Source organism: Emericellopsis cladophorae, assembly GCF_022114955.1.
Source record: "Emericellopsis cladophorae strain MUM 19.33 chromosome Unknown NODE_56_length_136797_cov_115_582007, whole genome shotgun sequence".
NCBI classification, from domain to species: Eukaryota; Fungi; Ascomycota; class Sordariomycetes; order Hypocreales; family Bionectriaceae; genus Emericellopsis; species Emericellopsis cladophorae.
Genome location: NW_026250981.1, coordinates 1 through 24,019, shown reverse-complemented (window position 1 = coordinate 24,019; position 24,019 = coordinate 1). Strand labels below are relative to the sequence as shown.

The 24,019-nt window shown below is 52.9% G+C and overlaps 13 protein-coding genes across 13 annotated transcripts; 6 read left to right on the top strand and 7 right to left on the bottom strand.

The window, feature by feature from the left end:
• Positions 1-3,468: 3,468 nt before the first annotated feature.
• J7T54_003841 (uncharacterized protein) lies at positions 3,469-4,626 on the bottom strand (the record flags this gene model as incomplete). Its single annotated transcript, XM_051509184.1, has 1 exon — positions 3,469-4,626. The coding sequence occupies one exon, from the start codon at positions 4,624-4,626 to the stop codon at positions 3,469-3,471; it is 1,158 nt and encodes a 385-aa protein (XP_051359761.1).
• Positions 4,627-5,662: 1,036 nt separating this feature from the next.
• Positions 5,663-6,058, bottom strand: J7T54_003840 (uncharacterized protein; the record flags this gene model as incomplete). The annotated part of the gene is made up of 2 exons (XM_051509182.1): positions 5,663-5,909; positions 5,958-6,058. The coding sequence occupies 2 exons, from the start codon at positions 6,056-6,058 to the stop codon at positions 5,663-5,665; spliced, it is 348 nt and encodes a 115-aa protein (XP_051359760.1).
• A 618-nt stretch (positions 6,059-6,676) lies between these two features.
• On the top strand, positions 6,677-7,599 carry J7T54_003839 (coenzyme Q biosynthesis protein Coq4; the record flags this gene model as incomplete). The annotated part of the gene is made up of 2 exons (XM_051509181.1): positions 6,677-6,902; positions 6,953-7,599. The coding sequence occupies 2 exons, from the start codon at positions 6,677-6,679 to the stop codon at positions 7,597-7,599; spliced, it is 873 nt and encodes a 290-aa protein (XP_051359759.1).
• A 122-nt stretch (positions 7,600-7,721) lies between these two features.
• Positions 7,722-8,234, bottom strand: J7T54_003838 (putative programed cell death protein; the record flags this gene model as incomplete). The annotated part of the gene is made up of 3 exons (XM_051509180.1): positions 7,722-8,001; positions 8,060-8,163; positions 8,211-8,234. The coding sequence occupies 3 exons, from the start codon at positions 8,232-8,234 to the stop codon at positions 7,722-7,724; spliced, it is 408 nt and encodes a 135-aa protein (XP_051359758.1).
• A 341-nt stretch (positions 8,235-8,575) lies between these two features.
• Positions 8,576-10,430, bottom strand: J7T54_003837 (2-dehydropantoate 2-reductase; the record flags this gene model as incomplete). Its single annotated transcript, XM_051509179.1, has 3 exons — positions 8,576-9,935; positions 10,319-10,376; positions 10,424-10,430. The coding sequence occupies 3 exons, from the start codon at positions 10,428-10,430 to the stop codon at positions 8,576-8,578; spliced, it is 1,425 nt and encodes a 474-aa protein (XP_051359757.1).
• Positions 10,431-10,558: 128 nt separating this feature from the next.
• On the top strand, positions 10,559-11,207 carry J7T54_003836 (Exosome complex protein -like protein; the record flags this gene model as incomplete). The annotated part of the gene is made up of 3 exons (XM_051509178.1): positions 10,559-10,739; positions 10,786-10,958; positions 11,013-11,207. The coding sequence occupies 3 exons, from the start codon at positions 10,559-10,561 to the stop codon at positions 11,205-11,207; spliced, it is 549 nt and encodes a 182-aa protein (XP_051359756.1).
• Positions 11,208-11,901: 694 nt separating this feature from the next.
• Positions 11,902-12,421, top strand: J7T54_003835 (Mitochondrial intermembrane space cysteine motif-containing protein MIX17; the record flags this gene model as incomplete). The annotated part of the gene is made up of 2 exons (XM_051509177.1): positions 11,902-12,101; positions 12,154-12,421. 2 exons carry the CDS (start codon positions 11,902-11,904, stop codon positions 12,419-12,421), a joined length of 468 nt encoding a protein of 155 aa, XP_051359755.1.
• A 110-nt stretch (positions 12,422-12,531) lies between these two features.
• J7T54_003834 (UBX domain-containing protein-like protein) lies at positions 12,532-13,986 on the bottom strand (the record flags this gene model as incomplete). The annotated part of the gene is made up of 3 exons (XM_051509176.1): positions 12,532-12,570; positions 12,626-13,792; positions 13,855-13,986. 3 exons carry the CDS (start codon positions 13,984-13,986, stop codon positions 12,532-12,534), a joined length of 1,338 nt encoding a protein of 445 aa, XP_051359754.1.
• Positions 13,987-14,202: 216 nt separating this feature from the next.
• Positions 14,203-15,356, top strand: J7T54_003833 (Cytochrome oxidase assembly protein shy1; the record flags this gene model as incomplete). The annotated part of the gene is made up of 2 exons (XM_051509175.1): positions 14,203-14,325; positions 14,451-15,356. 2 exons carry the CDS (start codon positions 14,203-14,205, stop codon positions 15,354-15,356), a joined length of 1,029 nt encoding a protein of 342 aa, XP_051359753.1.
• A 512-nt stretch (positions 15,357-15,868) lies between these two features.
• Positions 15,869-17,239, bottom strand: J7T54_003832 (uncharacterized protein; the record flags this gene model as incomplete). Its single annotated transcript, XM_051509174.1, has 1 exon — positions 15,869-17,239. One exon carries the CDS (start codon positions 17,237-17,239, stop codon positions 15,869-15,871), a length of 1,371 nt encoding a protein of 456 aa, XP_051359752.1.
• Positions 17,240-18,039: 800 nt separating this feature from the next.
• J7T54_003831 (uncharacterized protein) lies at positions 18,040-19,908 on the top strand (the record flags this gene model as incomplete). Its single annotated transcript, XM_051509173.1, has 1 exon — positions 18,040-19,908. One exon carries the CDS (start codon positions 18,040-18,042, stop codon positions 19,906-19,908), a length of 1,869 nt encoding a protein of 622 aa, XP_051359751.1.
• A 166-nt stretch (positions 19,909-20,074) lies between these two features.
• J7T54_003830 (uncharacterized protein) lies at positions 20,075-21,343 on the bottom strand (the record flags this gene model as incomplete). The annotated part of the gene is made up of 1 exon (XM_051509171.1): positions 20,075-21,343. One exon carries the CDS (start codon positions 21,341-21,343, stop codon positions 20,075-20,077), a length of 1,269 nt encoding a protein of 422 aa, XP_051359750.1.
• Positions 21,344-22,331: 988 nt separating this feature from the next.
• On the top strand, positions 22,332-23,504 carry J7T54_003829 (uncharacterized protein; the record flags this gene model as incomplete). The annotated part of the gene is made up of 1 exon (XM_051509170.1): positions 22,332-23,504. One exon carries the CDS (start codon positions 22,332-22,334, stop codon positions 23,502-23,504), a length of 1,173 nt encoding a protein of 390 aa, XP_051359749.1.
• Positions 23,505-24,019: the final 515 nt, after the last annotated feature.

Genomic DNA, 24,019 nt, shown 5'->3' with positions numbered 1-24,019 from the left:
AAGTACCCGTCGAGATCGCTGGGGATCCCCGATGACCATCCTGGCGAGAAGAATCCGATTGAGTTTTCGGGATGGGTGTAGTTGTCCTTTGGTGTTTTGTAGATCTCACGGAGGCAACTGGGAGTGACGTTGGAGACGCAGTCCCGCTCGCCTCTGACCTGATGTGACGAAGGATTTTGAGTGCTGTTACTCAGTTTAGGATGATCAAATACCGGCTCAACACAAAGCACATCCTGTTGTATCTCAGGAGGTATGTGATAGCTGTGCTGGAACCGATAAGTGGTCGCTCCCGTGAATCGGTGTCTGTAGTGAAGCAGACTGGTTCGAAAGACATTTTGCACTTGCCGGGCAGGACAGGTGAGGTGTATCGAGCCACTTCCGTATCTGGCTTTTTAAATGCGTAATCCTGACACGGAGATCTAACGTAGGACGTTTCGGACCGTGTCTGTTGACGGAGAGAACTTTTCCTGGACATCTCTGTTACTCCAGTATCTCCCATACTTTAGTGACCCAGGATCTGAGACTGCCAGTAGCTCGTTGACTGCCTCTTGTCCTCTCGGTTTGGCCACGTCTATGGTATTTGTGATGTTGGTTTCTGTGGAAGGATCAGGTTGCAGCACCCATATCCCCCTTTGGTTGAAAGTTTGGCCGAGTACGAAGCGGGAGGACTCAGTCAGGAAAAAGATGCAGAGCGCCAAAAGGCTGCAAGGAAACATGCCAACTCTTTGTTCTGTCGAAGACACATGCAACACAGGTTTTCCTTTCTCTACTACACGCAAGGACGGTGGAAGACATGACTATACAGCAAGCGAGGCTTGAATGGGAACATGGCGAGCCCGACCGGCCTGCTCCTGCAATATCGAGTCCGTGGAGAACATCCCCCGGATCAACAAGCTTAAGTTGCCTTTTCAACCTATTTGCCTCCAATCAGAGGCCAAGTCCTGACGAGAAGTGGCGACGAGCCGTGCCGAGACGAGGCAATCTATTGATTCGCCGTCACCATGCACGTGGAATCTTAGATGATGCAGCCGCTCCTCACCTTTTGATGCCTTCTTGCAGGGACATTTACATGCATTGGCGATCTAACCAGTTCCCGCCATCGGGTGTCGAGAGGGCTTCTCCTTTTGCACATGGTGTGGCGATTCTGCAAGCCAAATGCTGACCCCTGGAGCACGGGGGACGCAAGTCCGGCGTCAAGTCCCGGCCACCGTACCCGGCAGGCTGACTTTGAAATCCACTCGTATACAGACACGTACGTTGTCCATAGAATATGCGAACACTTAATTCGAATTGATGTGCGTCCAATCCGACCATCATTGGTCACATGATCTCTAGTTTCTTGCTTGTTTTGTGATGTCGATCTTCAAGCTCATAGCATCAAACGGCTGGCTGCTGATCGCGCCATGGGGTCCATGTAGGAGTGAAGCTATTGGGCCGTCTCGGGACCGAGTAAACTTGCATGACAGAAGATCAATTGCTCTTTTCAACTTCACGCGTCCCTGTAGTGCAACGTCTTGGCTGTCAGGTGTCATAATATGGCAGTGCTAGGAGTCCTGGAGATGCGTATCTGATCTGTGGGCGCCTGATTCCAAGCAAATTGAAGTCGACGATCTGAAGAAAGAGCTTGAGCATAATTTGAAACCATTCTCTGTTACCCAAGACGGTTCATTTGGGCATGCTATTAGTGTTGGAACGTGCCCTTCGGCGCTTGTACCGTCAAGTCATAGGACCAATCTGGCCATCTGAACACTACAACGTTGTTCTCAGCGCAGAAATTGACTGCTCAAAGATCGTGATATCAAACCCAGCATAGAGAAACACCAATCATTCAAGTCTGGGTTGCATGGAACCGCCACACACATGTGACATGGGTGACCACATTCAAGGGGAAGACCTGTCGAGTATGTTACAGACGGGTGATGTAACTCTCTCGGCACTCGCTGAGGAGACAGGATGCTCCGTCCCGCCTTTGAGCTGCATATGGTTTATATTGCACATGTAACGCGCCACTTTCATCCGCGCAGTCGTTGTCTCGGTGCGTAACAGGGTGCATACCGGGACATGTACGCGGACCCCTCAGGTTACCCCAGTCTACTAGTTTTCCGTCAGCCTAGGTGTTGCGATACAGTCATACTACGTGGATCAGGATCACTTCCATTCAAACACTACATCGGGGACGCAAGACCGAGTTCATACGGGCCGTCTCTGGGGAACAAACCTCGAAAGGCTCTGTGAATCAGGACACAAGACAGAAACCAAACTTGAAAGTCCCGGCATGTTATGGACCCAAGGTGGCAGTATGTGGCAACCCTTACGTAGAGTAGAAGGCATCTCTTTTCTAGCGAGCTTCCCGGAATCGTCAACTTGATGTCGATCGGGACCTTTGAAGCCTGTCGAAAACCACACTCTGTACCTTCGCGGGCCACGATCAGCGACGGAAGAGGCATGTAGTTTGTTAATGGGGGCGCTTTTCGCATGACACGCAGTCACTTGGCACACAATACTCCGCATCTTGATTGTCACGTACGTCAAGATGCTTGAACATTGTTGAAGACGACCACTCTGGGTGTACAGACGCCATCGATGGCGAAATCAGGACTCGATTGAGTGTATGATAGCAATAAATTAGAACGCCATGATAGCATATGCTGGAGCATCCGGACGAACATAAAAGGCTGGCCTTTCATCTCTACAACATATCTCTCGCAACAACCAATTCAAACTCTACAGCACCACTTTCACCAGAACACCCAAGCACCCATCACTCAATCAATATCCAATTCTCATCCATTCTCTTCACTCTCGCCGCCGGCGCCGGCGTCATGTCTTCGGTCATTCCTGGCCCAGGACAAGGTCGTCAAGCGAAACGATGTTGTATGTCTCAGTGCTGCGTTCACGTCAGGGCCACGCTACTAACACACGCTGTTCAGTCGGCTTGCATCAATGATTGCCTGAAGAGCTGCGCCGGCTCAATCAGCTCTGGTTGTTCCCTTGGTACGTGGTCTGATCCAATGATGTTACCAGCCTACCTTACTTACCGTTGGAGGCTGCACTCTTGGCTGCCAGGGAGCTGGATTCGTGGATGAAGATGCCGAGTAGGCTTGCACCCAAGGATCTCGACTCGTGGATGATATCAAGTAGGTCTGAGTTGCCTCTCTGCAAAGCGAGACATGAAAAGGTATGCAGTATTGTCCATAACATGAAATTGCTATTTCCATTAGTGTTCCTCAGGAATTAGTCAATCATACAATAGCAGAAACCTCTCCTTCCTATGTGAACTATTGCAACATAGGGGACGCACAAAGGAACGACTGCCCAGAGTAAGAGGTCAGAAACTTGTATCATTATACGTTACAAAGCGTCTACAGTTCCCAATACCGATTAACCATTTCTAGATGATCCTTACGTGCTTTCTCGGGGTCCCGCATTTCAAATGTCATACTCCAGACAGCTCGAGCTTCATCCTCATCAGTATGTCGTGCCGAATCCAGGCCTGTCAAGGGTCAGTTGTTGCTTTGTGATGAACGAGAAGGAAATTTTACCGATATGCTGCGCTTGCACCGGGTAAAAGGCATAGCGCATTAACTTTGCCCGCCTTGCTCTTCGGTTGAGCAGAGTATCCATCTGACCTGCCTTCTCCATTCGCAAGAAGGAGCGCAAAGTAGGTATTTGGCCCCTTGGCATCACCATGGCTTGCGCACAACAGCCAAACTTTTGTGCGTAGATGCCGTCCCGCGGTGGCATGAGCGAGGCCTTGCCGCACTGATAGAACAGTATGACAAGAGATGGGATCAGGAACAGGGAAATGACCATTATGCTCTCGAGATGAACCCGGAAAAATCGAAATCGGGAGCGCAAAAAGTAGGTTGGAGCGAGTATGGCCCCGGACAGGAGGGCGATTATCGGAAACTCATAGTTCCCGCCAATATGCTTGCCCGCCCAGCCAATCGAGCGCTCCTGGTTGAATAGCCGCATGTAAAGCCAGTCTTCAGCTCGCCTCTCGACCTCACGCAAACCAAGCAAAGTGCGGACCATCCACCCGTCGGCCATCAGGATGTCGTCCTCAAAGACGGCAATGTACGGTGCCCCCGATTTGTAGCAGTCTTGCAGGGCAGTCCGGTAATCATACACGCCCTTTTCGAGAAAGCGCTCCTCCCGTTCCATGTCCTGGAGGAGCTCGAGCCTGTGCTCAAAAACGTCGTACGTGTGAAAGTTGTCCACGACTCTGGGGATCCATGGGCTCCTATAGCTCGGGTGCTTCTCAGGGTCCGTCTCAGAGATGAAGACGCTGAGATAGAGCGCCCCTCGTTCCTGTGGTGTAAGGCCAGCGAGGATTCCTGCAATGGTTGTTTCGAGATAGTTGGTACGTTGCCTCTTCACTGAGCTGATCGCTACACACAGGGTAGCATTGTCCGAAGCTTTCTCGTATTCGCCAGCTTCCTTCTTGGTGGCGCGGATGAATTCTTCAGTCTCGAGTAGACGGTGATGTGAGTAGACTTGCTGGTAAGCCCGCGTCTTGTCGAAGAAGATGCTCCCGGGATCTCGATAGAAGCGGGCACGTGCGTAGAAAATGAGTGCTAAGAGAAACGATACGCAAAACAATAGTTTGCGGGCGAGGGAGTTCATTGTGCCGCTCCCCTGTCCCATGCACAAGGGATATCAGATGCGCGAGAGGACTCCGAAAAGAGAGACAGAAATAGGTAGCTGGGCTTCCGACCAGCCTTGAATGTGAGAAACGGCTTGGGCCGTGAGTGAATGGCAGCCCTGGGATACAGGTTTGCGTTTACAACGCCTTGAGCAGCAACAAACGAGCAGAAGCTCTCGTGGTACGCATATGGCTATCACAAGCTTTCTTCTTTTCAGCACCGGGTTGAGGAGCGTAACAGTCCGTCGCTTTTCTGTGTTAGACGCTCAGACAAGTGGCCGACATTGCACATGTACTGCCAGGCGTTGCTCGTAGGACTGCCGGTGTGTTCCTCACAAGCCGACGGCGCGTCTGTTTCCGTCTTTCTGCATAGCTCACGCAAGTGTAGTGACAAAGAGAAGGTTGATTGAGTCGAGAGTCGTCGCATTGTGAGGTGGATCTAGGATCTGAGCACTATGTCATGCCAAAGCAAAGAAAAAGGAGTGAACCTGGATGAGGCTGGTCCCACCTCCCGAAGCGTGCTGGATTCTGAGTGGGTGAGACGTGCCAAGTGGACGGCTAATCGGCACCAGTACGGGGAATTTTTCACGCGCTTCAGCTGCCAGTGTACAAAAGGACGGGTCGTCCCAAAGCCCCTGAAATCTATACGTAGACACCGCCTTACGTGCCAGAATTTAGGACAAGCATCGCAACGCGAATGCATCCTGACGCATCTTCGTCTTCACATGCCAAATACTTGAACCGACTCATGGGCATCAAGTTGTCGGCATGTCTGCTAACTTATCGGACAGGTGCTGCTTAGCAAATCCCTTTGAAAGCACGCTCACACCACATGAATGAGACTTGGAATCATCTGCTTGTAGCTGGGCCTTACGTACAGACTGCAGAGGCCCCTCGTGATCCAGGCGATTTCTGGCCATGATCATGCCTCCAGATTATTCTTGCCTTGCCCGGGTGTCTTTTGTCACCAAGTTCAGTCCAGATGATCAACCAGCGAGCAGGTCAGCTGCGGAAGCATCACGGTTGCTTGCTTTGTGCCAGATCATGCAAATCAGCACGTTCGCCTACCCGGAAGCCTTCCTCTGTCTTCCCCTGAGCCTTGTTCTCAGCAGGAACGTTGCCGCTCTTGCTCGCGGGCGTGTTCAAGAGGTCATCGACGCGTTGTGTGAGGCCGTCCTGGCCTTTGCTAGCATCGATAGCTTGGCCCAGATTGCGGTCCACGGTGATGCCTGTAGTGGTGTTGTTGGTCTCATCGATGATGTTCCTGAGATGTTAGATTGCGTCGTTCATTGACTGCTTGCGTATAACTTACTGTGCTTGCCCATGCTGGTTGCTGTCGAGAGAGGTCTGCTGGACCCCACGATCGTGGGCGTGGCCACCGGGGGCGGGATCGGAAGGGGCAGTACCGGACATCTTGAATAACTAAAATTAGGTGTATTTGATAATATCAGCACCCTTCACGCGGTTGCAATATTATTCAACTCGCCGAGTTCAAGTGAGATGTCAACTGGTAGATGATACCAAATACTTCCAAGCCATGTACAGCACTGGACCCTTGCTTCATCATGCATACGTCATGCCTTCTGTCGATGATGCCACAATCCGTGAGAACGCGCTTGGACTCGGTTTCAGATTGAATACTACAAGTACTATATTCAGGCGTTCGTAAATAAACCCCGATATCGAGCCTGTTGTGTAAAAGGCATTATTGTTTGCATCTTCAGACTCCTACAGCAACGAATCAATCCCAAAACTAGATTAAGTCGTAACCAGGATCCAAAATTGCAAGCTGTCGCCGGCCAGGGATCAAGCAGCCTTGCTATGATCAATTATTTTCCAGTTAATAAACAATTCTTTGGACAAGCTCCCACGCAAAAGTACATCTACAGTGGCTATCCGGTAAAAATACGCTGCTCCAGGGTAGGCATGCTCACTCAGCAGTCCCACTCGTAGACTACGCGAAATGGTACGATCTATGACCCGGAACTTGCCCTGCTCAACTTGCCCACCGCAAACCAACGATCGTCAATCATGAAGATAGCTGCGACTCGCTTCCGGTCAACGTGCACGTCGCAGACCACGGCGTGGATAGCGCCTAAGATCTGCGCAGCCTGCGCGACGGACCAATCTAGGCGCTTCTCATCACTCAAGCGCCCACCTCCCAACTATCCCGGCCATGTACCTCTGACTCGGGTTGAACGCGCCGGTCTAGCCATTGGGTCAGGCGTCATGTCTCTGATCAACCCTTACCGTCATGGTCAGTGAATTCTGATGGTAGCTCTTGGATAAGGCTGACTGACCGCCCAGATCTCATCGCCGCCCTGGGAGAAGCTACTGCGACACCATACTTTATCTACCGCCTGCGCGACGCCATGCTCGCCGACCCAACCGGCCGCCGAATCCTGCGTCAACGACCTCGCATCTCTTCCAAGACCTTGTCTGTCGAGAAACTACGCCAGATGCCACCCAACTCGGTCGGCCGAGCCTATATTGACTGGCTCGACCGAGAAGGCGTCTCGCCCGATACACGATCGCAAGTCCGCTACATCGACGACGAGGAGTGCGCATATGTTATGCAACGCTACCGAGAATGCCACGACTTCTTCCACGCTGTCACGGGGCTGCCCATCGTCAAAGAGGGAGAGGTTGCGCTCAAGGCGTTTGAATTTGCGAATACCCTGATCCCCATGACGGGACTGAGCATGCTAGCCGTGGGCACCTTGAAGGCACAGGAGAGGAGCCGTTTCTGGAGTATATACATGCCCTGGGCCGTCCGAAATGGCGTCCGCAGCAAGGAGGTGATCAATGTGTTTTGGGAAGAGGAGCTGGAGAGGGACGTGGACGACCTGCGGAGAGAGCTCGGCATCGAACAGCCACCGGATCTGCGGACCATACGCAAACGCGAACGCGAGGAGAGGAGGCGCATGAAGGAGATGCAGAGCCATCAGCGGTGAAACTGGGGGTTCCCAATGTAGTAGTAGTAGCAGTAGTAGCACGAGCGCATGGGCAAGTGCCCTGTGCCGGGCGGAATGTACACAATCCCGACCCTCATCCTGTGGGTATCAAAGTTTTCATCTTATAAATCGAGTAGATCGTCATCGTCATCGTCCCAGCCCTTCCGCCTGCTGACCACAATCTTCTCCTCCTCCTGCTTCCCTGCAACCGCGTTCAGAAGATCCTTCAACTGCTCCTCGGTGACTTTCGACCGTAGCTGCCCTGACTGCGCGAGCATAATCAGCCGGTTCTCGACGTCGGTGGCGCGCTGCTCTTTCACGAGGCGGATGCGGCCAAGGCGATCGGCGGCTTCGGGGTGTAGAATTTGGTTCAGAATGTGCTGGCGTGCTTCATCCTGCTGTCTTTGACAAGAAGATCAGCTCAGAGTCACGACGTGCTATATTCGGAGGTAAAACTCACTGCCGCTGGCGATCCTCATCCTGGCCTCCAGACTTTGATGCACCGCCGCCGCCGCTGCTGCCGCCGCCTTGCGACTTGAGCTGGTCGAGGCGAGCTTTGCGGATCTATCTTCGGTCAGCGAGAGAGAAAAACAAAAGGACAGGTGCTCTACCTGATCGAGCTCTGAGTCATCCATGTTTTGCGATGCTGTGTGTTGTCAGATGGTTAGGAAGAACGACTGGTCGCGGGGTGTTTGGAAGCTCTGGGAAATATTGGAGGGGCAGCGCAGCATGCTGCATCACATGACCCTGGAATACGCAATCCAGCGTCTTATACGAAATAACATGCACGCGAGCAGCATAAATATGATGAAAAAGAACAAGTAGTCAGGTCGTGAGCATAGTATTACAATGAGTACATACTATACATAAAGAATGAAAAAAGTATCCGAAGGACCGATCTTCTATGATGCCCTCTGCTTGCTCCCTGCGATGCAACGCTCCATGTGTCAAGAAATTGAACCCAAGACAATGCACTCTACTCCGTATGACGCCCTTTCCGGTAGCTTTTTCTCAAAGACTCTGTCGTCCGCAAGCGATGCTCCTCAACGGCCGGTAGTGAGGTCGCCTCAAAAGGGACCAAGGTGTTCGCCTCGTAGATTCCGCTGCCATACTTTGCTTCGACTACAGTCCAGACTAAGCGGTGGCTCGGCATGTACACGCCGAGTTTCCTCCCCTTCTTGTAGAAGTAGCCATTTAAGTATTTCACATCCGTCGGCACCCCCTTGTCGATGCATTGTTGGTAGGTCATGGTGCTCCTGTCCCTTCCTCTGTGGATGTAGCCCTGCAAGACGCTCTGCGCGCTGAGATCCCGGGCAAATCTGGAGATGAGCTGTGATCCCCGCACTTCAGGCATCTTGAGCAGGACCTTCTGAATCTCGCTCAGCAGCCTGCCCATGATGCTGCGGGCCGGCGGGTGATGCACCAGGTCTTTTATCGGCACCCCCATCATGACGGACACGGGCTCAGCGACGGCGGAGTATACTAGCGAAGGGAGCTTGGCCCTCAACCAAGTGTCGTATTTCTCGAGGCTGGCGTTCACCACACTGGCGGTCTGTAACGTCTTGACAAAGTTGACTCGCTGCTCCACCCGTTCGGGATTCTCTTCCGCAGGATTGAGCGCATACGGCGTCGTCAACTTCATGGCACCGCGCTTGACGTATTCCACCGCCCAGTTGTCGCGTGATAGTTGTAATGTGTGGTTCATATGGCCGAGCAGAAAGTCCGGCCGACTGCGCTTCGCGCGGAAGAAACTGTTCCGCACGTCTTCCAACACGCCCAATCCATGGCTCATGAGACAAACAGTCGAGTTTTCGTCAAGACGATCCTTGACCTTGTGAATGCTCTGCTTCGCCTGAGAGCCAGATCCAGTCACAATGAGGTGCTTTATAGGCTCTGGGTCCTTCTGCTGTTGTGTTGTAGCTGCCAACGTCCTGTTTGCCTCGACAGGCTTATTCCGCACCCGGTCGCGAATGTTGGTGTATCGCGTTTTGCGCCCTGTCCACGCCATCAACTCGACCTGGTCATGGACCTCGGACAGGGCGTGTGCTATCCATTTGGACTTGATGTCTTCCCCGAGGATATGAATCTTGTGGACGAGCGGTGTTCGCGTCGCAGCTTCCTTTGACACCAGGACCGAGGGCCGACCGCTGCTTGTGTCAAGGCGTACAGAATCGTCTTTTCGCGCCTTCGTTCCGGAGTTAGATGCCGTCGGTGTCGTTTGCGCATAGCGTGGCGTATCGGGAATATCCAAAGCACTCGGAATCTGCCCGACACTGCTGCCGGTGCTGCTGACTGTGCCGTAACATCTGGGTAGGCCCTGCGAGATGTAGTCGCAACTGCACAGCGAGACCGTTCGTCGCACTGACGCCGCTGGGCGCAGCGCTAACCGGCTGGCCATTTAACGGCAAGTCGACTGGGTGTTCGCGCACGATATCACCGCTGCGCCTGCGCGTGATCGGATCAACCGATGAAGTGACGTGGAAGGTGGAATTACGCCTGCCTGAGCCTTGGAGCGAAGGAGGGATCGAGCGAGGTGGTAGGCCAGTACACCAGAGGGGCGAGCGATTTCGGCCGTAATGTTGTTGCGAAGCTCCGTCGAAGTTTCTTAAATACGAGCAAGGATTACGAACGGCTGATCAGGGTGGTAAGTTTGCCTTTGAGTAATTAGTGGTAATAGTATGCCACAGTCTATGACCCGGAGAAGGGACCATACACTTACGCGTGAAATTCCCGGAAATGCTTGGATGGATCTTTTTCGAGGTGGATCCACAGCGGCGCTACAGTAGTGGGGATTAGCTATCAGCGGGTCCCGATACGTGCATACACCTCATGCTTGGCGCGTGGTCGCATTCAATGAAAGTTCTGTCGATGAGAGTGAAACATATCAACAAAGACCGACAGCACCACCTGAACAGAATCAACCTTGAATTACGGCAAGGAAATAGTCGAAATTATCAGGATGGCGGACGTGAAAGATTTGACGCCTGATCTGGCAAGGCTGGATCGCCAGGTGGACAATCTCGAAGACGCCATGCAGCCTCTGTTCGACAATTTGCAGGAGATGTCGTCCCAGCTCCCTCTACTCGACAAGGCTAAGCTTTTCTCACTCACTGCCTATGCAATTGAATCCTTGCTTTTCTGTAAGGTTGCCTATCTGATTGTACACAACGATGCTGATCTCCGCAGCCTCACTGAAGCTGGATGGCGCAGATGCCCAGAATCATGCCGTCTTTACAGAGCTGAAGCGCATTCAACAATACTTTGCCAAAATAAAAGCCATCGAGGACCCCGAGGCTCCGGCACAGCGCACACATACCGTGAATCAAGAGGCGGCGGCCCGCATCTTGAAGGCGGACTTGGTGGGTTGCGAACAGGCTCGTGCATGGCAGCAACAGAACTGACAAATATCTCAGGCCGACAACAAAGACCTCAGCAAAAAGCTGGCGGAGAAGATTGCTGAAGAGCGGGCCAAGGCTCTGCTCAAGTCGATGGAGCATAAGAAGCGCCCTGCCGAGGACTCGCCACAAGCATCGGGCACAGAGTCATCACAAGGAAAAGTGAAGAAGGCAAGGAAAGACAAGTCAAAGAAGAAGAAGAGCAAGGAATGAGTTGCTTCATCGCATTGTCGCCCGCCCTGTGAGGCTGGTGTGGGTTTGGTGAATGTTTTCTTCTCCGACATGGCGTTATCGGATCAAGGAGCCTGGCGTTCGTGGAAAAGCTGGTCGAGGGTTTCCAGGCCTACTCAAGGGTGGACGAGAAGCGAATATCAAGATGAGCTGCCCGTTGTCATTGGCGCGGGAACCAGCCAAGCTGAAAAAGCACAGTCGAATGGCATTCACGATGCTTGAGCGGTACTACATACTAGCTGTCCGGCGTATATGAGCCTCATCCTCCCTAGCTGCGTGTTATGAATGATTTGACGGAACACTCGCTTCTGGTGTTGAAAGAAGCGGATGCAGACGCGCAATTTCATCCCATACTCGACGGCACCCTGATGTTGTAAGCCTTTTAATGAGCTGAAAGCAACGGCAACGTCTCGACGATGTCCTGCATAGCATTTCGTGACGCCTCTACCGCCGGATAACTCAATCAAGATGCGTCTAGTGTATTTAAAGGGGTATGCGTTTAAAGGAGCGGTCAGCGAAACATCCCGAATTCCAAGCCCCATGATTGGTCATGTGCTGGACGTTCATAGAATTTCCAGACTACCATCTCCAACAAGCATCGCCATCTTCAACATCCGGTCGACTATTCCACCCAGACACTTACTCACTTTTCTTCCACCTAACCTCACAAACAAAGATGCCTCGTCAACGCTCATCCGGTGGCCGTGCGCCCGCCTCCCGCGCCCCTGCGCGCCCTACACCCGCTACCTCGGCTCCTGCGCCCCAGCAGCAGCGCCCTGCGACCACCATGGCTGCTCCTCAACAGCAGGCTGCCGCTCCCCAGGCTGCCGCTCCCCAGGGCCCTGGTCTCTTCGGCCAGATGGCTAGCACAGCTGCGTAAGCTATATATCTATGCACCTCTTGCGCGGCTTTGACTGACTTTGCCAAGTGGTGTAGCTGTCGGCTCCTCCATCGGCCATGCCATCGGCGGCTTCTTCGGTGGCGGCTCGTCTGCTGAGCCCGCCCCCGCGCAGGCCAACGCCTCGCCCGTCGCCCAGAACGATCAGACCAGCCAGTGGAACCAGGGAAACAATAATTGCGCCGGTGCCGCGACCGAGTTCACCCGCTGCATGGACGAGCAGAACGGCAACATGCAGATCTGCAACTGGTACCTGGAGCAGCTCAAGGCTTGCCAGGCTGCCGCCAAGAACTACTAGACCCGAGACTACGAGACGATAATATGGGGAGGCGGTAGAATGCTGCGTTTGATATGAATTGTACACTACATCAAGGCATCCCCACTCTGACTGGGGCTTTATGAGCATGTTTATTTATCCTCATTGTCTGGCCGAGGCTCAAAGTTTAGCTGTGGCGCGTTAAGACTTAATACAGTGCGGTGAAAATGGCACAATGAAACTCACAGAGTTGCCGTTGTATAATTGCTGATCCCTTCTGCGGTCTGCAGAACCGGCTTCGGTAGGAGAGCGAGCATCTGTGCCGGAACTGGATGCAGTTGTAGCTACTCCGGGCTGTGTGCCGGGCCCCGCAAAGCCAATAAAGCTGAATAACCAGTGCATGAACCCAAGAAGCAGCTGAATAAGACGTGTAAAGACGTTGCCGCTCGCCCTGTCGTCGTACGCCGTAGCGAAGGACTTGACAGGGATCAAAACCAGCGTCGAAGATGGCGCAAGGGTGAGCTCGGCGAGATCCTTTGATTCCTCGGTCGCGTCAATGTTTCGATTCGGCAGAGGCGTCAGGACCTGCTTGAAGGTGTAGGGAGCTTTGCCATCGTGTCGACTCTCATCCACCCATTTCCGCACCTCCTTCAGGCTTGACTTGGTCTTGAATCGTGATCGTATAGTCGAGCCATCAAACAGCCTGACTTGAAGTGCTGTCATGTCACTAATCTTGGTCGTTGACGGGAGCTTGGTCTCGGGGACGTTGGCCAGTGAGGCGGCCACATCACCAATCTTGACATTGTCGATCCTCGCCCGCTCCCGCTCCGCAGCTCGCTCACGGCGCGCAATCTTGTCGTTTTCAATTTGTCGCAAAATGCGCTGCCGCTCCTCATCGGCTTCCCTCTTCTTCTTCTTGACAAGTTCGGCCTGCTGGTATGCCTGCGCGGCATCAGTCTTTGCGCCCGCTTCCGCTTCCGCCTTGGCCTTTGCTTTGGCCTTGGCACGGTCGTCCTTTACTTTCCTCTCGGCCTCCTCTTTCTCAGCTGACAAACGGGCAGCACGCTCTGCCAACATTCGTTGCATCTGGTCCGCTCTCTGTGACTGTGACGGCGCCGTGGCCTCTGCAGCGGCGGCAGGCGGTGCTGGCTGCGATGGTGAAGGAGACGCTATTTGGGGTGCTTGTTGGCGGCCCGAGGCGTTTGTGGTGGAACTACTGAACGAGTTTTGGACGCGACGGAGGAATTCCTTTTTGCTGGTACCACTTGTGATGTACTCCTTCAGCTCTCCATCCTTTATGAGGACAACCGTTGGTGTTTGCGGTAACGGGAAGATCTGTGCCAAGTATCCGGCTTCGTCAGATCCTGCCTCTAAGCGCAGGGCAACCGCTTTTGTGGAAATTGACTCGGCGATCTGAGATACGTATAAGCCAAGTGAGCTGGTGTGTGTAGGCATGAAGCTGAGTGAGTACTCACCGACTCATCCGTCAAGAACTCATTCTCCCAAGTCTGACTTTCCGCGCCATCATTCGTGACGAAACATACGACAATTTTCTGCTGACCAACTGCCTTTGAGATCCCCTCTTGTATCGTACCTGCAAAGAACATGGTCGCGCTTAAGAAGGGGTCTGGTATGGCACGACGGCTCTGACGTAACAAAAGTAGTCGCAGTTGAGAGCTGAGACAGAGCCACAGGGACAGATGTGATAGGATCGTGTAATAAGGATCGGACTTGCATACATAAACGGAAGCAAATCTTTGTGTGACGGGGTAATCCTAGCGGACAGAATGATGGCAGCTCGATGGCATCTGGAATCTTGGATGATGAAGGTGAGCTTGATCCGGCGGGGCATTACCGAGCAGACCTGCCCAATCTGGAAGGCGGTGGGGACAGGGATGTGCCCCAAGGCCGCCTGCTACCCTTCAAATCCGTCCATTGCCGTCGCCGTCTCGTGTGCTACCAACACATGAGGGGACAATCTCATAATGTGGCAGCGTCAGGAAGGAAACCCTAATAAGCTATAATTACGTTGAAATTGCTGTTCAGCTTCAAGTCGTCGTCGATGTAATAGCCCCACGTCTCGTCGTGGAAGAAGAGTGGGTCCCAGAAGTCGAAATCCGACGACATCCAGAGCTCGCTCTCTCGCCAGATCGCCATCATCTCCGTCTATCGCATTCCTCCACATGGTGCGCCAACCGTCATTATGAGCGCGCCTTTCTCCTTCTTGCGCAGCTTGCGTTTCTCGCAATGCGCCCGTGCAACAACTCGCGCCGATGCACCGAAACGACCCTTCTCCATAGCCCGAGCCTTCAAGCAAAAAGAAAACCCCCAGCCCGTCGACTCGCCTGAATTCGTCTCCATCCTCGATGGCCCTCCCAAGATCGTCCGCAAGGGCCGCCGCCACGGCCCTGGACTCATCATTCTCGCCATCATTCCCGTCACCGCCTTTGCGCTCGGGTCGTGGCAGGTCCAGCGACTAGGGTGGAAATCCGAGCTCATCGCCAAATTCGAAGACAGGCTGGTACGAGATCCGTTGCCGCTTCCACCCATCATTGATCCCGAAGCGATCCACGACTTCGACTTTCGGAGGGTGATGGCGAGCGGTGTGTTCCGACATGATCAGGAGATGTTGATTGGACCACGCATGAGGGACGGTCAGGATGGATACATGGTCGTCACACCCCTTGAGCGAAAGGACGCCTCGACGATTTTGGTGAACCGAGGCTGGATCAGCAAGAAGCATCGCGATCAGAGGTCGAGGCCGAACGGCCTGCCAAAGGGCGAGGTGACGGTGGAGGGGTTACTGAGGGAGCCGTGGAAGAAGAACATGTTCACGCCGGAGAACAGGCCGGACAAGGGCGAATTCTACTTTCCAGACGTCAAGCAGATGGCTGAGCTGACAGGCAGTCAACCCGTCTGGGTAGAGGCCACACTTGGTAAGCTTGTGTTTGGTAGCACACCTTCAGCCGGAGACTAACGTGGGCAGAACCCGAATTTATGCAGATGATCGACTACGAGAGGAGAGGCATTCCCTTCGGCAGGGCTGCTGAGGTGAATTTGCGAAACAATCACGCGCAGTATATATTCACATGGTATCGTAACTCCCAAACCCCTTGACCCTTCACCGAGATTAACAAGACTAGGTACGGCCTGTCCTTAGCCACGAGTATCATGCTCTGGATGGTCATTAAGAAACCCACCACCGAAATCGCTCGCCGGGCCAACCGCGCCAGCAGGCACTAAATATGGTCCTGCTGTCTCCGTATGTATAATCAACCTGTAACTTCATTCTCGTCATGATCGGCATTATCTCGTGGGCGTTTGGTGCGGCGTTTCTTGGCAGGCTGTGGTGCCGGCATACGCAGCTCTTGTTGAAGCTCGCGAGGCAGGTGTTTCTGAGCCAAAGAGAAGATAGTGGAGGAGGGACCGATTTGTCGTTGGCTGTACGCTGTTAGCATGTATCTAGACATGATGCAATTAGGTGGCGTCTTACCGTCGCATGAGTGTGACGACATCGCTCTCCTCAACCGTCTTCCTTTTGGCATGGCTCGCGTATGCGCCTAGATCATCACCCAATTGCTCAAAGAACCACTCCGAAGCCTGTGTGAGTGCGTCGAGTGTATCAGTCGAAAGCCTGGGGTTGCTCAAGCCGGACGACTGCAGCGCTCGTTGGGCAACCTTTTTCACAAACGCTGGTGGCAGTGATGGATATTCTAGCCCATGCCGTGATATGCGTGTCTTTTTCCTTGCTGGCATGGCGTCCCTCCCCTGACCAACCTGTGGCGCAGTGATGTTTTCTGTAAGGTCGTTCGTGGGTTCCACTGAGCCTCCTCGATCACTCGGAGCATCATCCATGGGTATACCTTCCTCATCACTGCCACCCGGAATGTCTTCAAACGGCTGTCCGTCGTCAAAGTCTTCGAAAGGAGCTGGTTCGGGGTCCGAGCCGGCATCAAGCTCGAGCCCACCGGTGGCTTCCTCCAATATTGGCGCCGTCAGCTCTGGATCTGGGATAATTGGCGGAGACATTGCAAATGTCGAAGGCTCATCTATGCCTCCTGGTGTCCCCATCTGAAAATCATCACCTCCCATCGTTTCCCTTCGTAGAGTATCGTCGTCGATTCTGTTGTACTCGTCATCGGCCGGTCTGTTCATCAAGTTCTCGTAGAGTCCCTCGTCGAAGAAGTCACTCTCCCTCTGCCCCTCTCCTCCTTCTTCGGGTGGTAGAGTCCCAAACACGTCGCTCATCCTCCCACCAAGCATAGACAGCCGTGCCTGGTCTCGGTCTGGATCGGCTCGACGAGGCATTTCCACTGACTGCACCGTGTAATTCTCGGACAAACGGGGCGGTGGCAGATCCTCCTCTTCGTCTTCGTCCTGATCGATCGGCAGCGAGAAGCGCGGTCTGTCCAAGGGAAAATTGTCATCCAGCCCATCGTCCTCTTCCCATACACTGAGACGCGGTTTCTTTTTCGAACTCTTGCGTTTCTTGCCCGTCGACTCAGGCGAACCATCCGACGAGTCCATCGACGACGACGAGTGGATCACTTGACTGTTAGGCGCCAGAGCCTTCCCGAGGTGTCGCAAAATATCCATGGCATCCTCGCGCTGGTCATTTTGGCTCTTGCGCCGCTTCTTGCCAGGCGTGAAGATGGCGGTTCGGCGGTCCATGAGCTGTCGACGAGCTGCGCGCCCATGAGGTGTTGGAGCATTGCGAGAAGGCGGCTGCTGAGAGGTTCCACGGCGAACGCTATTCGGGGCACCCTGAGCGCCGGTGCGATCGAGAGGCGTGTGGACAGAGTGAGCGGACGGGGGGGGTTCGGAGCGGGAAGGCGTTCTGTGAGCAGATGGGGTGGACATGGTCGCGATGCGCGAGGCACGCTGCCTCGCTCAGTTTGTGGCCGACACTGTGACAGCAGATGCTGCGCCTACTGAAACATTATTGACAGGGCTGACGGTTGGCTTCGCTGTTGAATATCTGAATCTGCCCTGGAAGCAATTCAAAGCAGTCGTTGCGATTATATTATGCGGTCGCGAGATGACGCGCCGTTCATCAAAGCCTACACGCGACGTGGGGGCTGCAGGCCAGGCTGTGCCAGCACTGTCAATATGCACTTAACGGATCCGCTGGCTTGACAGCTGATGATTGAGTTTACCTCGGGTAGTGTAAAAAGCGAAAGGCAATTACTATTGTCTGAACAGACTACACTTAAACATTAGTTCTCTATGCCTGGCAGCAGTGCCAGATCAGAAGCCAAAAAGGATAAGCTCATCTCACCCAATCAACAAAAGAGATGCGTGATCTGGGAATCGAACCCAGGGCTCCCCGACGTTGCTCGGATGGCAACGGAGAATTTTACCACTAAACCAATCACGCTTGCCAGATAGGCTTCAATTCGAGCAATATGTATCAAAACTGTGTCTGAAAGGGTGCGGATTTAGTATCACAAGCGCTTGTTTCCTTTCATTCGCACCCCTAACTGGGACTGATTCAAAAATTATAAACGTTATTTCTTTCCCTTTCATGGAGATCGAGGAGATCGCTGAACTTTGACTGTTCAAACGACATCCAATTCCCTTGCCCGGCCTTGATCTTGTCAATCTGACCTGCGTCGATCATTCCCCTCCTTTCTCTGAACAAGCACACACTTCACGACACGATGAAGAACAATCTCAAAACTCGTGCTGTATCACCTAAATCCTTCCCTTTAGATCCCCGCTATGAACAAACACGCACCCCTATCCGAAGTCTGCGGCCTGGCGAGCGCAGTACTGAACACCCTTCGCGCGATTCCAGTCTCCTTCTGAGCCTTCCCGATGAAATTCTTTGGCTTATCGTGGAACTTATCGCAGAAGAGAACCAAGGCCGGTCCTTATCCCAGTTCGCGCTGGTGAATCGGCAAAGCTGGCAGCTTGCTCGGCCGTACCAGTTTGCTGACGTCTGGATCACTCGCAGCGAGCTATCATCCGACTTCCTGCGCCACCTGGAGACCGAGGTTGACAGAGGAAAGGAATCATTTATTGGAAGTTGCATCCGATCTTTGACTATCACCGTCGATGAAGACTTCGAAGACGACTTTGCATTTGGAATTCCAGCCCAAGACGGCTCCTTCGTGGAAGACTGGACGGATGAATGGCAGATGTTTATCGAAAGAATCGGTATCGTCGTCAGAACGTCCCTGCCGAACCTTCTTCAGGTGTATTGGATGGACATAGGTGATCTGGACCCTCAAAAACATCTTCTCCCTGCAATAATTGAGCGTGCTACACCGCCTGGCCGCTTGGAAACGCTTTATTTGGAGGATTGGGGATTCGCCTTCAACGATTTAGAAGAGGTCCACTCTGTCTTGCAGCCCTTCAACCGCAACCAGCCATATTGCCTTCGCGATTTGGCTTTTGGATTCAGTCGATTCCCGCCGGGCTATAGTGATCCGGACGGTGCGACGATGCTTCTCTACGAGACTCTTTTGCGTCGGTCTGCATCCACTCTCGAGTCTTTTGTCTGGAGCTCGCAGGTTCCTGGTGCTCCCATTACGGAAGACGTGTACGGAGGCCCGACCATGGTCATGTTTCGCAACGGCTTCATTCCCTTTGAGAGACTCAATAAGTTCTGGGCTTTCATCACAGATGAAATCCAGTTGACCGTCATAGAGTCTTTCTTGGCCGCGCCTTTGAAAAGCTTCGCGCCTTCGAGACAGATTTGCTCCTTGATTTTATCAAGCAGTCTGCCCGAAAAGTACCCTTTACCTCACCTTCGCACATACGCGGTAACCGGCGTGGCAAGTGAAATCATGTTCAAGGACAAAGTAGATTACATCGACCAAGTCATGAAACTGGGGCGCCGGTATGGTCCGCAGCTCGACGAACTCTTCGTGTACCTTCGAAAAGAGCCCCTTTTTGGCGAACCAGACCTGGATGTGTTTCTACCTCACTTCGCAAGCGGGAGCTTCTCTAATTTACGCTCATTGTGCTTCTCCTGGGACACGGATGACGACCTAAAGATGCTGCAGGCTGTTGGTTCGAATCTATCAGCGTTGGAGGAGCTGTCCTTTGGTTTTGGACCCAAGTCCGATGAGACTGCATCATTTACACCTTTCTGCCCGGATTTCGAGCTGTACGTTCGTAGCCCACCACGTCACGTTGACATCATTGCCGCTATTCGGCCTCTTCAAAACATGGAGAGGCTGAGCGTATTTGGCGACGAATATGTTGCGGATTGGGCGAGTGACGACTGGGCGTGGCACCGTTTCTTCAAAGATCACGTCTGGTTTTATCAGGGGCGCAGCTTTGTCAAACGAAAGAGTGGGAAATTCCCCGGAGAAGGCCAGTCCTGGTCCGAGGCAGAACGCGGCCACAAAAGACCTGGAGATGAAGTGGAGGATTGGCTGACGCCTTGGATCACTCGGACTGAGACTCTTGAGGACGCACGCCATGCTGTCGCTGATTTGGCGGTGGAATATGCAGAGGCTTTACCCAAACTGAAGGAGTTTATGAGCGGAAGGGTCTTGGTTGACATCACAGTCAGATGAGAACAGAAGTGCCAGTTGATCGGCTTCTCCTACTGTATTATTTCCTAGATCCACATTCATGTCTTCTAAGAGAGTGAATACCCCGGCTCAAGTAGTGCCTTGGTCTACTAGGCCACAGCCGGAAGCGCACTTGTAGACCTTTATCAGAGGCACAGTCCTTCTCTCTTCATTCTAATACTGTTTTCTCAATCCTCTTCAGACCAACATCGAGATATTCGGTCGGATGAGAGAAAACGATTCTGAACCACCCAGGCTGCTCAGCACCAAATTGTGCACCCGATGCTAGAAAGATCCCATGTTCAAGCAACGTGTTCATGACAACCTCGCTGATTTCCTTGACCTCGCCATGGGTTTCCTTGTAAATCTTGCCCAGGTTCACCCAGAGGAAGAACCCTGCATTTACACCTGGGGAGTACTCAATTTTGTTTCTTCTCGCCCACTGTGCCACGTATTCGTACTGCTGGGCAAGAAGCGCCCTGTTCTCGACAATGTAGCCCTCCACCCATTCCTCGTCGCTGAGGATATTGTCAACGACATGGTCGGTGAGCGCTGAAGTAGAGCTCATCAAAGACACGGGTACAATTGCTGCGTGAAATAGCGGGTTGCTTTGGGATATGATGGTGCCCATTCGAATGCCATTGGCGCCAAAGTCCTTGGACATGCCCCAGATAATGTGAACCAGGGCTGGGTCAATGACACCAGTGGTATCAATCGAGACCGCCGAGGTAAACGGGAAGAATGTCACGTCTTTATCCACGTTATTGTTGAACACGGACAGAGCATAGATCTCGTCGCTGATCAAATGAATCTTGTACTTTTCACATAGACGCACCAGTTCGGTGATGGTCTCTCGTGAATAACATCGCCCCAGCGGGTTATGCGGCTGGCAAAGGATGAGGCCTGCAACCCGCTGCCCTCGTTCCTGAGCAGCGAGCAGCTCCCTTTCGTAGCATTTCACTCCTTCTACACCCATGGGGTCGACGTCATTAAAGTCGACGGTCAAGAGCTTGGTGCCAAAGCGACCGGTGACATCGTCCACGAAAGCCCCATAAAAGGGCCTCCCTAGCAAGAAGCCGTCACCCGGGTTGCCCAATGCCCAGGCCATGTGCTCAATGGCGGATGTACAGCCATTTGTCACAATAATGTGCCCTGGTTCGATGGGCGTAGCTGGCTTAAAGTATCTGTTGAGGAACTTGGCCAGCGTAGCACGCAGCTGCTTCTGGCCATCGCCGTAGGTCAAGTCATGCGTCGGCAAACGTAAATTCTTGTGAATATGCTGATTCAAGACACTGTGCATCAGTGTGTTCTCCGCAACTCCAAGACTGATGTACCCGTCGGGGTTCGTGGTAGGATCGTAGAGATTGGCAAGCACCTTCCAAAGACGGTCTAGGGGACCCGGCTGCGCATGATGTTCTGCGCGCAGAGAAAGGGCCATCGTGGATTGACTTCTAGGCACAAGACTCAAAGAACGCCAAGTCATGTGTGAAGTTGACGAAGCTGCGGTGTTTAGTGTAGGGAGTGCGCAGTTTACTGGTTTCCCCGCATCGGAATGGGTGCTGTCGGAAGCCAATTTCTTCGCCGACGTGAGTCGAAAACGTCATTCAGAACGGGCATCGACTTTTGCTCATCTCAGAGACAGGCGCTTGCCCTTCATAACTGCGCCAAGAACACTAAATAGAGTAGAAGATTCCATTAAACACATTAGCTTGGCTAAACAAGTCTTGTCCACTGCGTGCTGATTAGCTTGGTAGCTACATGTCCACGATGGTTTTGACCGATCGGGCGAATGCGTCCTGGGGTTCAGTTTAGCATTAGACATCGTCAGCGCATGCAACTGAACTTTTGACATCAACGAAATGCCCCTATACGGGCCGGTTCATGTTTTGTGGATGGAAGAGCTTCTTGTTCATTCCTTCGTTTTGAAGAAGACGTCTCGACTGCGCCAAAGACACTCTAAACCCCTGGTGCCTGTTGGAAGCGAATGAGATGTGGGCATGGTAGAGGTGGGTTGCCCGATGCGGCAATTGGCCTGCAACATTGAGATGGGTATGCCAACAGACATGACACAAGATCAGGGGTGATAGACCATGTGAATAGATTAACAAATTTCCGTCGCACTGGCCACACTACATTTACCATGACTCATGTCTATTTCGCACCGTCGCAGCATATGAGGAAGGCCTCGGCTGTTCCTTCTGTGTTGTCGCCCTCCGCGCCAAGACCAGACTAGCGCATCTTGTGGGCCACGTGGTGGCACTCAGTCTTTATCGTACGCCTAATTTCTTATCGGAATTTTCACATCCCGCACTTTTATCTTCATCGACTTGTTGTGTTTACAGATCTGGTGAGATTGCCGCCATATCTTTCATTTTCAAGCCCGTCGCTTCCCGCGAGATTGGTCCTGCTGACCAGAGTAGCTTCAGATGCTGTCGAAGGGGTGCCCGCTGTTTCCTTCAAGCAGCTTGCCGCCCCTACGCAAAATCGAACTCCTGGCTGAGGCTGACTTGTTCGCAACCCTCGACAACCTCACTCGTCTATACTGCCCCCTCGTGTTCAGCATCGATACAGGGAGAAAACACTCAGTTGGAGACGTACCTGCAGATTCAGGCTACGTCTCTGATGCTGAAGGGGAGAATGGCGACGATGCCCTCACCGCCCTGCGAGCGGACGGCTTCGAGAGGACACTTGCCGAGCGATGGTTGACGGGCTTCATCGCAAGAGTAGAAGAGCTCTCATGTTTCAAAACTGATGAAGCGCGAGAGCGGGCTCTAGATCAGGCGTCTTGCGTCTTGGAGTCGTTCTTTACATGCACCATCGATGAGGAGGAAAGGCTCGAACAACTGGCGCAATACTCACGGGACTTTACATTCTCCACCTCTTCAAGGAACGCGGATCTTTCCAAAAACATCGAGGTGCGACTCAACGACGGACTCGCTGGGCAGAATTCCGAAGAGCCGGATGATGTTGGGCTGCAGAGCTGGGGCGCATCGATTGTCTTCTCAAAGTTGATGTGTGACCAGCCGGAGCGTTTTGGTTTAACAAAGGAAACGCTGGGCCATTCACCGCGCATCATCGAGCTTGGCGCCGGCACAGGGCTCGTCAGTTTGGCGTTGTCCGCACTTTTGCCTCGCCACGACATCACCGATGCTACGATCGTGGCCACGGACTATCACCCAGCCGTCATGGACAATCTTCGTGCCAACATCGCTGCGAACCCACTGCACGCACCTATGATTGAGGCAGCGGCTCTCGACTGGTCAAAGCCGTCGCGCGCATCTCCCCTGGATGTCGAGGCTGATGTGCTCCTTGCTACCGATGTCATTTACACGACTGAGCACGCTGTCTGGATTCGAGACTGCGCGACCCAATTTCTCAAAAAGGATGGCATTTTCTGGCTGGTAGCCACTGTCAGGGATAATGGGCGGTTTGAGGGCGTGAGTAATACGGTCAAGGCGGCTTTTGGAGATGAAGGTCGACCACGTGCGAGCCATGGGAAACGACTGACGGTCTTGAAGGAGGAACGACTGGGAAAATTAGACGGCGTTGGTCGAGGTGATGAGAGCGGGTACAAGATGTTTAGAATTGCATTTGCATAGCGTTACTGATAGATCTGCTTTACTGACATTGTCCGCTTCTAGTGCATGACCAACGAAGGCAAACGGTGTCAGGCTAAACTTTGCGCTCTTCGCAAGACTTTCTCCCGGAAGTCTGTACGAGCCAGAAAATTGTTGGAAACTCACCCACGGCTGTAATGACGGTCTGTAAAGGTGGCCTTCTTTCATCTGATACTGCCCAACCACCTGCACTTGGAGTAAACCAAGAGTGTGTGTGCTAGGACACGTAGAACAAATAAATTACCATTGAGCGTTTACATAGCTACCAAATTTCTTCTCCTTCCTCCCTTCCCCATCCTCACCTTTCCATCCTCACCTTTCTATCCTCACCTTTCCATCCTCACCTTTCCATCCTCACCTTTCTATCCTCACCTTTCTATCCTCACCTTTCCATCCTCACCTTTCTATCCTCACCTTTCCATCCTCACCTTTCCATCCTCACCTTTCCATCCTCACCTTTCCATCCTCACCTTTCCATCCTCACCTTTCCATCCTCA